The 14,091-nt window shown below is 37.5% G+C and overlaps 1 protein-coding gene across 1 annotated transcript in view; it reads right to left on the reverse strand.

Moving 5' to 3' along the window:
* The window catches only part of LOC128018461 (GDNF family receptor alpha-2), a 64,522-nt gene extending 53,275 nt beyond the window's left edge, over positions 1-11,247 (reverse strand). The window contains exons 1-2 of the mRNA XM_052603959.1: positions 10,667-11,247; positions 8,563-8,868 (exon numbers count right to left, since the gene is read on the reverse strand). Coding sequence (XP_052459919.1) covers positions 8,563-8,868; positions 10,667-10,703 — 343 coding nt within the window. The 5' untranslated portion in view covers positions 10,704-11,247. The remainder of the gene's footprint in view (positions 1-8,562; positions 8,869-10,666) is intronic.
* Positions 11,248-14,091: the final 2,844 nt, after the last annotated feature.

Raw genomic sequence — 14,091 nt, forward strand, 5'->3', positions numbered from 1 at the left:
ATGTGTTGTCCTATCTTTGACTGTAGTTTTGCAGTGGCTGCTGGTTTTGGATGCACAGTCCTGTACAGTCATAAGGTATTTCCCCAGTCTAAGCCCTGGCATTAACACTGGCTGCTCAGAGTCCCAACACAGCGCCCAGACTGTTTTAACATTACACCTAGAGCCTCATCAATCTTACAGTACTGTCTCGCTGCATCTCCACTTACAGTAATGGAAATCATTAAAAAGAGATTCACAAGAAGATACAAGTGCCTGTGCCTGTCATCGTATTTCTTCTCTGTTGTACACACACAAACATACGCACTAAAATGTTTCTAGGGAAAATGCGGGATGTGCGTATGTGTGTGTGTGTGTGGGTCCACCCGGCTGGCTGGCAGTTTTAGAAACCGTCTATGATCCAGTGTAGAGCAATTGAGCTGCCCTAGGGCCAGTGCTGATGATTTAGTGGCTGTGGTCGAGGGGGCTGGGGGCAGAGGACAAATAGAGCAGGTGGGGGTGAGGCGTCCTATCGCCTCCCTGTGGCCAGCCTGTCTTTATGAAAGTGGATGACTGAGGTAATAGACTTTGACTGTTCCTATCGGTCATAGAGTTAATAGCTAGATTCTGGGGAAAGATACTTTGCGCTTGGCATTGGTATCATAGCTCCAGAGAGCCAGCGTACAGAGAGAGGGGAAAAAATGCCGGAAAGCAAAACTCTATGTTTTCTTTTTTTCCCACTTTTGCTGGCTATGGTTCCATTGGGAAAACCACAGACCCTTCTAGGGTCTGAACTCGTAAGTCTTCAGCTGTCAGGGTTCCCATACATTTTAATCAATGAATTTCCATGATTTCTTTCAGTGGTTTGTGATTATAAGGATTTTTTTTAATCATTTTATAGAGACTGCACTAACAATTTCTAAGCAATTAAATGCTTTAGAGCTCAGCATAACTAGAAAAGTGTATGTTTGTTATTGAGATTTCCATAACCTTCACTTGAATTAAGATTTTATTAATTTTCAGGCCCATAAATAAAAATATATAATTCTTTGATATGTAATATGCACCAGTATTTGGTCCCACTTTATATTAAGTGGCCTTAAGCACTATGTGCCTACATCAAAAAAATAAATACAATGTACACATTGTGTTCAAACTGTATAACAATTTTGCTGCTACTGAGGTGGGATATGGGTAAGGTTAGGAACAGGTTTGGTGGTATGGGTAGGTATAAGAGAAAGGTCAACAATGTAATTATAAATGTAATTACAGAAATTTATTACAGATGTAATTAGATGCAGGTATATTTTTAAAATATTAGTACAATGTAAAACATTTATGTACACAATAAGTGCATTGGGCCAAATTATTAATTTAAATCTATAAAAAAAATTACTTAAAATGAAGTGAGACCCAGTATTTTTCTAAGTGCCCTTAATATAAGAGCTACTGACTTAAGAAGCAAAATTGTGCAAGATAAGACTTGTCTTCAATTTAAAAATACTTGCTGATCTTAATATCTTTAAAAAAAAAAACTTTTTTTTTTTACTTAAGATAAAGAATGTAGATTAATAATAATAATAATAATAATAATATTGCATGTAACTATGGGAGCCCTATGCCATTACATTTCTGTTGCTATCTGGTAACCTTGAAATGCTTGTTGCTGGACCTTGCTGCTAATCTCACACAGTTTATTCACCTGCTCAGGTACCTGTCAACCACACAATACAGTGACCTTGAAGCGAAAGTTATTCATCTTTCACTTTCAAATTAAATACAAAAATGAATTAGAGCATAATTCTCATAAACAATATTTAAGAAGACATGACATTTCATCTAGTCTTGGACATCCCCTGTGGTGATAAGTCTATTACTATAGACCAGCGGGTTATAGGAAATTAAAGACATTTAATTTACAAGATGTGATGCATACGTAGAATCCAGAGTATCCATGGGAACCAGGAAAAATGAAATCCATGGTTGACAAAACTGTATACAGCATTCAGATTAAGCATATTATAATAATAAAATAGATTTTAGCCTTTGAGGCCCTCATAAAATTTATATTAGTATAATTTTTTCACCCTTCAGTCCCTTAAACCTGAGATCAATATATATATATATATATATATATATATATATATATATATATATATATATATATAAGACAGATAAGTAGAAAAACCCTGCGATTCTATTTATCCACAAATGACACTGTCAAGATTGTAAAATATTATTTTTTTAATCATTATGAGCACAGGCACATTGTACTAACCAGATAACATGTATTTGTTTCTTTAAATCTCTATAGGTTTTTTTCCATCTGTAAGTTTGTCATGTTTAGCAGCACTTACATAATATTTTAATGTAACATTTAACAGAGTCTCTCTTAAATCCTCAACTTTGAAGAACAGCACTATGATCCCAGTAACTCCCCTAGCCCTATTTGTCTGTATCTTAAGACAGAATCTCCTTCAGGTATAAACTCAGATCACAAGCCTTTCCTACCGCTCCGTGTCTTTAGTTTTCCCTATGGTAAAATTATTTACAAAGTGTTCGTCTTTGGCAAGGCAACCGAGGGAGCTTGTGTCAAAATCAATTAGCCTTCTGTTAAGTTAAACCTGGATCACTGCACAATGGTTCAAAATTAATTATGGCTGACTCTGTGCCATACTGACAGTGTCCACAAGCGCACAGCTCAAGCAATTGCAGGTGATAAAGCTTCACTAATGCAGTGCTAGTAAAGTACTACAGTTCAGGGAGTACTCAATCAACATTCAGTCTTAATTAAAACACCACATAATGCATGCTATGTTGATCACAATAGTCTACTACTTTGTATTCTTCTTTTTTGTCCACACATTTTTGTCTTTCACAGGGCCGGCACCAATTGCCCAGGGCCTCTGGCTTTGAGGTGGGGCCTTCATACCCATTACTTCCCTTATACACTACTTCACCTGTCAAGATAGGCAGCACAATAGCTCCTAGCCTCATTCTTCTTTGGAAATAGTTGAATTGTCACTCACCTGCAATTCAACTAGTTATTGTTGCTGTTTCAAAGCGGAATGAATGTTTGCTGTAGCAAAAGATAAAAAGATATGGAAAGAAGTACAGCTCCTGATGCACGAGTGATTGTAATGTATTCTTACTTAATTAGCTGATTAACCCTTTCTGTTAATCAGCGTCATTTCTGGACAGATTGTTCACCGGTTTATTGTGAGTTTAAAAGAGCGTGAACGCCGTTTGACCCTCCCAGACATGATGGCTTGAATTTGCATGTACAATGAATGGCATCGCATAGGGAGCTGACTAACAAAATAGCTACAAAAGCAAAAGCAAAGAAGTTTGCATTCAAAGTCAAAAAGCAAACACACTAGAACATTGTTTAATGTTTAAAAAAAAAGGACCTCAGATTGTTTGTATACTACAGTATAAATTCTGTGGATGATAACGTTATAATAACGTTATTTATAACTAACTAGAAATTAACTTATTTTCTGCTTAGTAATTATCTTTTTTTTTCACTTCCACTTGACTTAAGGATATAGTGCATATTTACGGAAACAATTCAACATCTAATATAAGGTTTGATTAATATGGTTATTTGTATACGGTGAAGAGTTTGGATACATTACTACTTTTAACATATTTGAAAGAAGATATAAAGACTTATATTGTTGTAAAAGATTCCTTTTTTATACATCTTTGGTTAATCCTTATCCATCACAAATCACTTAAAAGTCATTGGAAAACCATATAAATTCATAATGGCTGGTTAGCATGGGTGAGACACATTCTGGGGGCCATAAAAAAACGTCTTCAATGATTGCAAAAGCATTAATGATAAAAGAAAAATGTTTGCAAGAAAAAAATATTTGATATACGTAACTGTGGAGGCATCAATTAATCAGTATTATCATTATGCCATTTTCCTGCTTCAGAGTGATTACACATGGCATTTATGCCTTATGTGATTGGCATGAACACTACAGCTTCATGCCTATGAGCAAAAATTTCTAATTCAAGTTTACTTCCATCAAGAGATAAAGGGAAATGCTAATGCATAGCTTTCACTCGACTGAGTAGGTTTGCGAGGTCATTTGGAGATAGTTAGACCAGCTTTCTCTGTATGCAAACATCACTCTCCCTTGTGTATTCACACAAGAAAGGTATTCACGATAACCCAAAGAGACAGAGAACAGAGCTTGCATAGCCTTACATAGCAACAGGGAGCTTTTTACTGGTACCGCTGAACTGCTCACACACATATATATATATATATATATATATATATATTCATCCTACAGAGGATATGCAGCCTTGAAACACTGGAGCCTTTAAATGAAATCTAATACTATTCCCATATCAGGTCATGCCTCTGTACTGCTTTCCCACCTCTCCGTTGCACACACATCGCAGAAAGCAATTACTCTTTGTCAACTTTCTAATCTATTGTTATGATGTTGGTGGAGAATCGGATGAATTCGGCTCTCAGGACCCAAAGGTAAACAGCACTCTTCCCTTTTGCACCGGCATGGAGTGTTGTCATGCCTATTTAGGCTTAGCTGATACACTGATGGATGAATGGCTATAGAGATGACTAGATGAAGAGTCAGAAAATGTTTTATATATGTGCACATATTCTTTTCAACACTATGTTCAAATAAAGACATTTATGGTAAAGCAAAACCTCTGGGTTAACAATGGTATCATAAATTTATTAATGAAATCAGTTCTCCCATTATTTTTTTTCTACAAGTGGTCCATCTCCACCCTTTTATAAAGTCTCTGATTTAGACTACATTTATCCACCCCTGTGCATAATGCTGCATCTGACTGCAATTTCAGCATGTTCCGCATGCTTTGCTCTGCTGGGAAATGTGCCTGTAAAGTCATGGCAAAAAAAAAAAAAAGGTTTTATAAAATACATTCAGCAGAAAAATCAGCTGCTGTAATGATAACACTCAGCTACAAAGTTCTTAAGTGGGACAACACAACTGTTTATCTAAATAATTCCAAACTGACATGGGAATTCTGCAGATAAACACAAAACTATAAGATTGTATTTATGTGAACTACTATGACATATGCAGTTGTTGTACCTTAAAATGACCCTTCAGTGGTGTTACATAATGTGGTCTCCTAAATTTAAACAATGTTTTATAGTTCAAAAGCTTGGGGTCAATAATTATTTAAAGAAATCATTACTTTTATTCAGCAATGGTGCATTCAATTGATAAAAATCACAACAAAAACATTATAGTTCAAATGATTGTTGTTCTTTAGATCTTGCTTTTCATAAAACTATCTGTGACGAATGGGGCGGGGCCTTAGAGCCGTGGGAACGACGCGAGGACGGTGTAGTGATTGGGAAATGAGCGACACCTGCGACACTCACTGGTCTCGCGTCCCACGGAGGAGATCAGAAGGATACAAAAGAGGAGCGACGACAGTGAAGGACGAGAGAGGACCAGGCCTGGGTTTTATTTTGTGTTTTGCTTTTGTTTGTGCGTGACAGTCGTCCGTGAGGGGCTGTCACGCTGTTTTGTGATTATTTTGTAATTAAAGTTGCTGGCCGTCCGTGAGGGAGCGGAGGTGTTGGCGCCGTTCGGCAGGAGGAGGAGCAGCGAACTGGCCAAAACTGGAGGAGCCGTCGCAGTCCACTGGGTGGCGGAGGAGTGTCGTGCCGTCCACCGAGGGCCGTCCAGTGCCACTGACAGGCACCGCGGAGGAGTTCACCCAGCTTGTGGAGGGCTGAGCGGCAATGCGTCTGGAAACCAGAAACATTTTTCTCCCCTCTCTCATCTTTATCGTTCCTCATCTCTCCATCTCCTTTTCTCTCGCCTCGTCTGTCCTACCCCCAGGATCCCACAGATTACCGTGTGCGATCCCCCCCACCCCACCGAGTACACCCCGGCCTGCGAGGGGCGATGGCGGTATGGTCTGGTTCTCTCTCGTCCTTCACTGTCGTCGCTCCTCTTTTGTCTGTTACAAACTTTTTTTTTTCATTGTAATGATGTAATATTTTCATACTATAAACAATTCCCATCATTGAATTTTAGCTTAGATTTGTATTGTAAGCTTGCATTGGGATGCAATCTCTGATATTATGGAATAGGACAAGAACAGTGCACAATAAGGCAATAAGGGATGCATCTTCATCTCATAAACAATCTATAACAACATCTTGTTAACAGTATTGAGGGAGTAGAGCCAATAAGCTCTGAATGGTCTGCTCATATAGGGATTATTTCTGTATGCATGACTGCTCAAAAGGAGGTCAATCAATCGGTTTGACTCTAAACAGTTCACTTTGCATTTGCTTGATCAGTGCAGACATAAATAATTTTCCATAGCCACAGGGCACATGAGCCATACTACCAAAACAGAATGACTCTTTATCTGTAAAAGCACTGTATAACTACACAGAGTTTCTTGCAATGCAACTTCAGATCAGATGCAATAGATCAATTGGTGACATTGCATTTCACATAACCAGAGGGAATGACACATTGTGTGTTCAACACAGTGAATGTGTGCTCAGCTAACTGTGAGTTGAGTCAGACTGCTACATCATGGTATTGTATGACTCTTCTGTTCAGGCCCAAGATGATTTCCAACCAGTCTTACTTCAGTGCTTTCAAATGTATGGATAGTTTGATGGTGAAAAAAAAAAAAAAAAGTAATATATGAAATCATAATATATTAATGAAAAAAAATGCATCAGTGAGAATATTGGAAACCCTCTCAAGCATCAAAGTCTAGCTTGACTACAAATCAGAAATTACATTCCAGACGAAAAGTAATGTTTAGTGAATATCAAAATAAAAAAAAAATAAAAATAAGGTTGCAAACTGGATTGTGTTTGTTTAGAGCAGAAGGACAAGCTGCATCACATTGAGGTGTTAAGCCAAAGCTGATCAAGTCATATATATTCAGCTCATGCCAACATGCCAACGCAATGCTCCATCCTCACCCTCTTCCCTTGTCTACACGTGCTGCATTACTTCTGGCTGTTACCCCAGTGAGAAGTAATGTCAGTACACAAGGACAGTTTTCTTTCATTAATGGGCCGGACAGCACTGCCAGCTAATGCACATTCAATCCACTGCTCTTGGACTCTTTTCCCACATTGCACTGTATATATGAATAGCGATGCACTTTGCACTCTCTGTGACAGAGGAAAGACTGGGACTAGTTGTCATGTGGGGAGGTTATGGTAACTTAGTTACTCCACAAATGTGTTTTCTCTAGCTGTTGATGTTAAAACCTTCTTACATTAGAATAATTGTACAATCACAGTAGCATCATATTTGTATGTTTTCAAATAGTTTCTAAATAATATATGGCTATATTGGTAACAATTTTATGTATTAACTATCATAAACAAACAATGAAAAAATACATTTATTACAGCATTTATTAATCTTTGTTAATGTTAGTTAATCGAAATACAGTCATTCATTGTTAGTTCATGTTAATCCACAATGCATTAACTAATATTAACAAGCACAACCTTTGATTTTAATAATGCATAAGTAACTGTTGAAATTAACATTAACTATGTATCTTATGTTAACTCAGATAGGTCCTTCAAGGTATCTTGGAGAAGTGAGGTGTCCATCATCTAGCTACTGAGGTGCCTCAGGGCTTAGTTCTTGGACCACTTCTCTTGTCTGTCTACATGGCATCACTAGGTTCTGACATTCAGAAACATGGCTTTTCATATCACTGCTATGCTGATAACGCTCAACTCTGCCTGTCATTCCATCCTGATTATCCGACGATAGCTGCTTGCATCTCAACATGTCTAACAGACGTTTCTTGTTGGATGACGGACCATCACCTTCAATTCAACCTGGCTAAGAAAGAACTGCTTGTGGTTTCAACAAACCCTTCACTTTATTAAAATTTCACCATCCAGTTAGGCTCATCAACGATAACTCCTTCAGAAACAGCTAGAAACCTTGGAGTTGTGATTGATAAGCTGAATTTCTCAGACCACATTGTTAAAACTGCCTGGTCCTGCAGATTTGCTTTATACAACCTTAGGAAGATTAGGCCCTTTCTTTCAGAACATGCAACACAACTCCTTGTTCAAGCTCTTGTTCTATCAAGGCTGGGCTATTCCAATGTTCTCTTGGCAGGTCTCTTCCAGGCATGTCCATCAAACCTCCACAATTCATCCAAAATTCTGCTGCAAGATTAATCTTTAATGAGCTGAAAGACGCATATCACACCTCTGTTCATCAATTTGCACTGGCTACAAGTAGCTGCTCGCATAAAATTCAAGGTATTAATTTTTGCCTACAAAACCACTTCTAGCTCTGCACCCCTTTACCTAAATTCATTTCTTCAGAGTTATGTGCCCTCTAGAATCCTCCCTGGATAAAAGTGTCTGCTAAATGACTAAATATAAATGTAATGTAAGTGTAACTAAGATTAATAAATGCTATAGAAGTACGTTGAAGTATATTAAATATATGACTACTATCCTCAACCTCACCCAATGCCTTCCTGGGATCGATCATGTGTATCTACCTGACTATTTACCCATGGATCCGTAATCCCACAGAGCCTTACCTTCAGTCTGGCCTTTGTTGATGCTCCAGTAACTCTGCAGACATTGCATTTCTTTCTTCATTCCCCTCTTGCAGCGGCAGTCGAACAGAGCCATCTCCTTTAACACTTCCTGGGCTACATGGCAATCCTTATTGGTCAACATGGTGTTCCTGTCCTTGCCTGCCAGACACTGCCTCATGATCCTGAAGCGATGGCTGCACTTTTGGTCCTGGTTACAATTCTCGGTGGCTCTTAAACAGTCCATTGAGTCTTGGTGCCCAGACTCAGAGAGAGAGGAAGTGCCCGACATGGACAACACAAGCTCATCTATGAAGGAGGGTGAAGAGAAACGGATGTTCAGGTTATTCATTCATTCATTCATGCATGCATTCACATACATACACATACATATGGGCTGAGAAATGCCCTTGTAAAACTGTTCTCTAATAGAATAAAAGGATAAAAGTTTAACAAGTCTTTATCTATGACAAATTAATCTATAAAGACATCAATGCCTGCATCCGCTCATTTTGTCATTATAAAATATTATTTTAGTCAATGACTAATCCAGCCAAAGAGTGCAATTTAAAGTCCATCAAGCCAGTGGCAATGACCAGATGGTTGTTGAACCATTTGAATGACTCACAAGGATCACTTGACAGCTCAGAGTGGTGTCAAACTATGAAAAACATGCCTCGAAGAGTAAATTATATACAACGCACAAAAGACTTCTAATTAGCATGACATTAGTCACTATTAAATAACAGTCTTCATTTTTTTTTTTTTTTTTTTTTTTTGTATTTGTTAAAATGGATTTAATGCTGCTGCTGGCAAATGTTCTGTACACTGTCCTCATATTAATGCGTCAATATGGCTTTTTCACAATTATTAGCCTTAACAATTCTATCTGTGTGTACGAAAGAAGGGTTTTTATTTTTATTTTTTATTTTTTTGCAAGATCAAGTGTATGCAAGTGTATTTTTTTGGTTCAATGTTCATTACAACGGAGGTGTAACCCACCAGTGACACCTACAGGTGTAAACACATCAGCATATTTATTTATTTATTTGTTTGTTTATTTATTTATTTATTTATTTAATCCTTAAAACTGTTTAGAACACATCAGTGAGAAGAACCAGAATGAAAGATGCAGACACACCCTTCACAATCACAGATGAATGCTTTCGGATTGTTTTTAAATGTTTTTGTTTTTGTTTTGTTTTTTTTTAAAGAAAAAAAAAACAGAGAAATGCTGCAAGATGCTCTACTAATACAAATGTGTGAAAAGAAGAAAATCTGTAAAGTAGTTGGGTAACACTTTACAGTTTATAATAGATATTAATATTACTTACTGTATAAGGCAGTTCCACACCTGTATTATAACACTGCAACATTAATTTAAAGTGTGACTGGCTGTTGAATGTCTATATCAAAATGTTTGAATGGTTAATATGTTCTGCAGACTGTTTAAATATTCAGCTTAAGTTTTCTTCATATGGTATGCATTAAGGATCAAGTCTTGTCAGTGTGCAATGGATGGTGATAAATCTACAAAGTGACCTTGATGAATATCACCTTTATTGCAACATTTTTTTATATACTGTAAATTATTTTCTATAGGCTACACTGACTCTTAATGAGTGGGATTTGAACTATAGGGTACTAATTAATTAGTTAACCATTAGACGTCAAATAAAACTGTAAGATAACGTGATCAGTTACATTCCTTCAGAACAAAAAAAAAAAACCCAGCTCATGTAACTTTACATACATAATTACCACATATTTAAATATGCGAGTACTACGAAGTGACAAGTTCATGTCTTTAAATCCCACAGACATGTGATGAATGAATGTCGTATTTTTCTTTTTTTTCCTGCTCCTTATAGAACTGACCTCACCTTAATTTCACATAACTTCATAAACTATCATGGTAACAAAATATAATATAATTCTCTCATTTCATTATCCTACTCGGTAGAGGAAAGTAATTTAAATAAAATTAACCTAACGATTAAAATGAAATTAAATAGCATGGGGAGATTTTGCTGTCACTTCGACTAGAAAAAAAAAAGCTAAATCTCGAGAAAAAAAGAAGAAGCTGTAAATCTAAACACAAACTTACCTAAAAAGAGCAGAAAGCCGTAGATATAGATATACATGTTTCTGTTTCTGTTAGACGGTCCGCGTGCGTTAAAGGGTGCCGTTCGTGCTGTTATATGTTCCCTCCAAATGACTGTGTTCTGCTTAACCCTCCTAAAATACCGATGCTGCTCTAAACGTTCTGTGACCTTAAAAATCCCAAATTGTATCCAGCGTTTGTCGGACCATGATCCTTTTATTCCGTCTAAATAATCCGAAGCCTCATATAAAGAGGTAAAAGTTCTCTATTCCTCTCAGCAGGGTAACTAAACCCCAGGTTTCCCTCTGAATCGTTTACTTGTGGCAGTTTCGAGTGGACAGGCGCATATTTCCCAATGCTGATGTTCTACTACTGCAAAAAGGACGCACAATTGACACGTCTGGCTTACTAAAGCAACGCTCCTTTATAGGATATTCCCACTCCTGTTTATCTCCGAAATAAAATTCCCAAGCAAAGGCAGTGAGAAACTTCGGATGGCGGAGCTCTGCAGATAGACTTCTGGCTCTGACGGAGGCAGTGCGCTCCTGAGAAGCGAGGCATAAGCGAGCGCGCGTGCCACGGTTACGCGCTCCAGTCCACATGTTAAATGATCCGACGACGGGTGAGTAAATCAAAGCGCTAACAAACAGGGGATCAAGCTGACTCAACACACTATGGCTAATTAATAAGTTTTAGGGCAAAGGATACATGCAACTTTTGACAAGAGATCAGGTATTGCTCTTGCAACTGTAACTACTATACTACAACTGGAAGAACAGCTATCTGTGAGCATTCAAGGACATATGGTCTCTCTGCCTGGCTAGGCTGGCTGGTTTTAAATAGGGTTTGGGGCATTTTTCAACTCCTCAAGCTGGATTTAGATGTACCATTAAGCTAAATTATTTAGGAATAGATACTTATGTTATGGGTTTGAAGACTCAAATCTCTTCAGAGATGCCGTATCATCATCATCATCACCCAAGTTAATTCATGTAATCTTCTGATATAATTAGCTACACAGCTTGTGAAAACATCATACTTTAATTATGCTATTCGCAAGTCTGATGTAAATATTGCTGGGAAACATAAACCTGACATCATTTCTAGAAACAGGTGGCTGAAATAATGGTGATTGTCAGATATGGTAATTTGCTGGAGGAATGCTTATATGGATTTCACAAGACAAGGAACCCTGGCCAAAGACAAAAGTATAGTTTGTTGTTCTTTGGATGACTCTGCAGTGTTTGGTTGTACTAAGGAGTCTTGCTGGTCAACATGACCCTGTTAGGCCCTGTTGGTAGATGCTCTACTACTGCATACACTCTTCATAAATCAACGTTCTTTATTGAAATCTCTGGTTCCATGAAGAACTTTTAACATCCATTTCATTGCACAATAGGGTCCTTAAAGTGGCGGAAAATGTCCTTTTAATACTCCCTTTTTGGAAACTTTATGCGAAAAGATAAAAAACACATACAGAAAACTAACACATAAAGACTATTTACTTTATTTATTTTACTTATAAAATGGACTTGTATTTGGAAAATTCTTGGTACCATCAACCACTATTCTGTATCTCTAGATGAATTTGTCAATCATGACTTAAGGTTCAGGTGAGTGCCAGATTAGATGGTTTCCATGTTATGTTAAATTTTCAGGTACATGTTAAAACACATGTATACACTTTTCTTCATCGTCTTGTATTAAATATTTGAATTTTACTCGCTCACTTTACCAGTAAAGCTGTGCTAACTGGTATTTTCCTCCTGCAGCACACTGGCAGACTTGTGAGGTGACTTGTGTAAATGAAAAGAGTGCGTTAAATTGTTAGGTCAACTTTAAAACACATGTGATAGCACACATGTAAAAGGTTTAAGTTAATAAATATCTCAGAACACTGGGTTGGACTATATTTTTTGACTATTTTTTTGTCATAATGTTGATGCCTTAGTTACATTAATGACTATAAATGTTATATTATAATGCATTTTATGTATGTTTAGATATAACAAATACAGGCTTCTAAGTATTTTAAGATCTGTCTCTCAGATCAGGGCATTCTCCTAAGGCAAGTGTCACTGGCAGCTTTTATCCTGTGCTTCCAAAATGTCGATATTGTGACATTTTCCCCTTCAGAGGTTTCCTCTTAAACTCTCACAAATCTTCAGATACTATTACAAGCTTGCATGAGATGAAACACTGAAGTGTGTTTAGCTTCAACATATTTTATAATGTACTAATACAAAAACATTTAAAGGTTTTTGTTTTGTTTTTTTGTTACTTAAAATGTTTTTTGTTACTTAAAAAAATCACTAGTGTGCTGTTTCTTTATGAAAGTGTGTCATTCAGATTAACCTCTTATGCAATGTACTGTTAAAGTTATCTCTCATTGCCTGTTCAGTTGCACCCATCACAGAAGAGAAAAGTTTACAAGAACAAACGTTGGCTGGATTATTAGATAAAATGCCCTCCTAATGTACTAAAATTTCATAAAATGGAATTTCCCAGTGTTGTGGCAGGAAGGGCTACTCATCAAAGGCTGTATAGATCACTTGCCATAATAGTCTTGCTGTATGTCACTGCCTGAACACATTCCAGACCTCTCATAAATCACAGAGCAGCTCTATTGAAAGACAAGACAACGGACTGGAGAAAAATGACCCGACTATAAGTTGATGATGAAGACATGTACATGTTGCTGTCAAGCCCCTTTTTCTAATGCTCGAGTTGTCTCCCGAAATCAGTCGCCAAAGTGCCATGGGTTCAGTCTGACTGTCACTCAGGGATTTTGTTATTTTCACAGATTCTAGCAATGGGAAGCTAAAGCTTGCATAGCCGGCTCTAGGTTTGAATCTGCTGCATTGTCATTGAACCATTGTGGGTTTTCTTATGTTAATTAATGTCTCTTTTTAATCCGTCTGCTGTCTAATCTGTCAGGTTAGCAGTGTCCTTGGTTAGGCCAGTGTCTTTCATTTCAGCATGGTAAGAATCCCACCGATTTGGTGCCATTAAGCCTCTGTTGGGTCTAGTGAGTCACCAAGCCAAATTTAGACCACACCAGCAGACTCACAAGGGGATTACACACCGCCAAGAGGGAAAGTAGATGTTCTTTCATGTTGGAGAAAACACCTTCTGGCTGTATTACAGTATTTGTGGGGTATCAGTTTTATTATATACCAATGGTGTGTTTTTGGGTGCGAATGGACTTTCAGCTTAATGGCAAAGCTTGTTTACAGGCAGGCACGCTCAGTGAGAATTTCCCAAAATGTAGTCGGTGCACTGGGAATAGTCTGTTGTATATTAATGTTGGAACAGCTGCTAGCAGGCCAGAAACATTAGGGAGGCTAGCGGCATCGCAGTTGGTGGGTTAGTTTAATCTGCATATAAGTAGGAACGTTTTCAAAATGCCTTTGGTTTTGGATATCAAA

This window comes from Carassius gibelio, chromosome A8 (assembly GCF_023724105.1).
Source record: "Carassius gibelio isolate Cgi1373 ecotype wild population from Czech Republic chromosome A8, carGib1.2-hapl.c, whole genome shotgun sequence".
Classification (NCBI taxonomy): Eukaryota; Metazoa; Chordata; class Actinopteri; order Cypriniformes; family Cyprinidae; genus Carassius; species Carassius gibelio.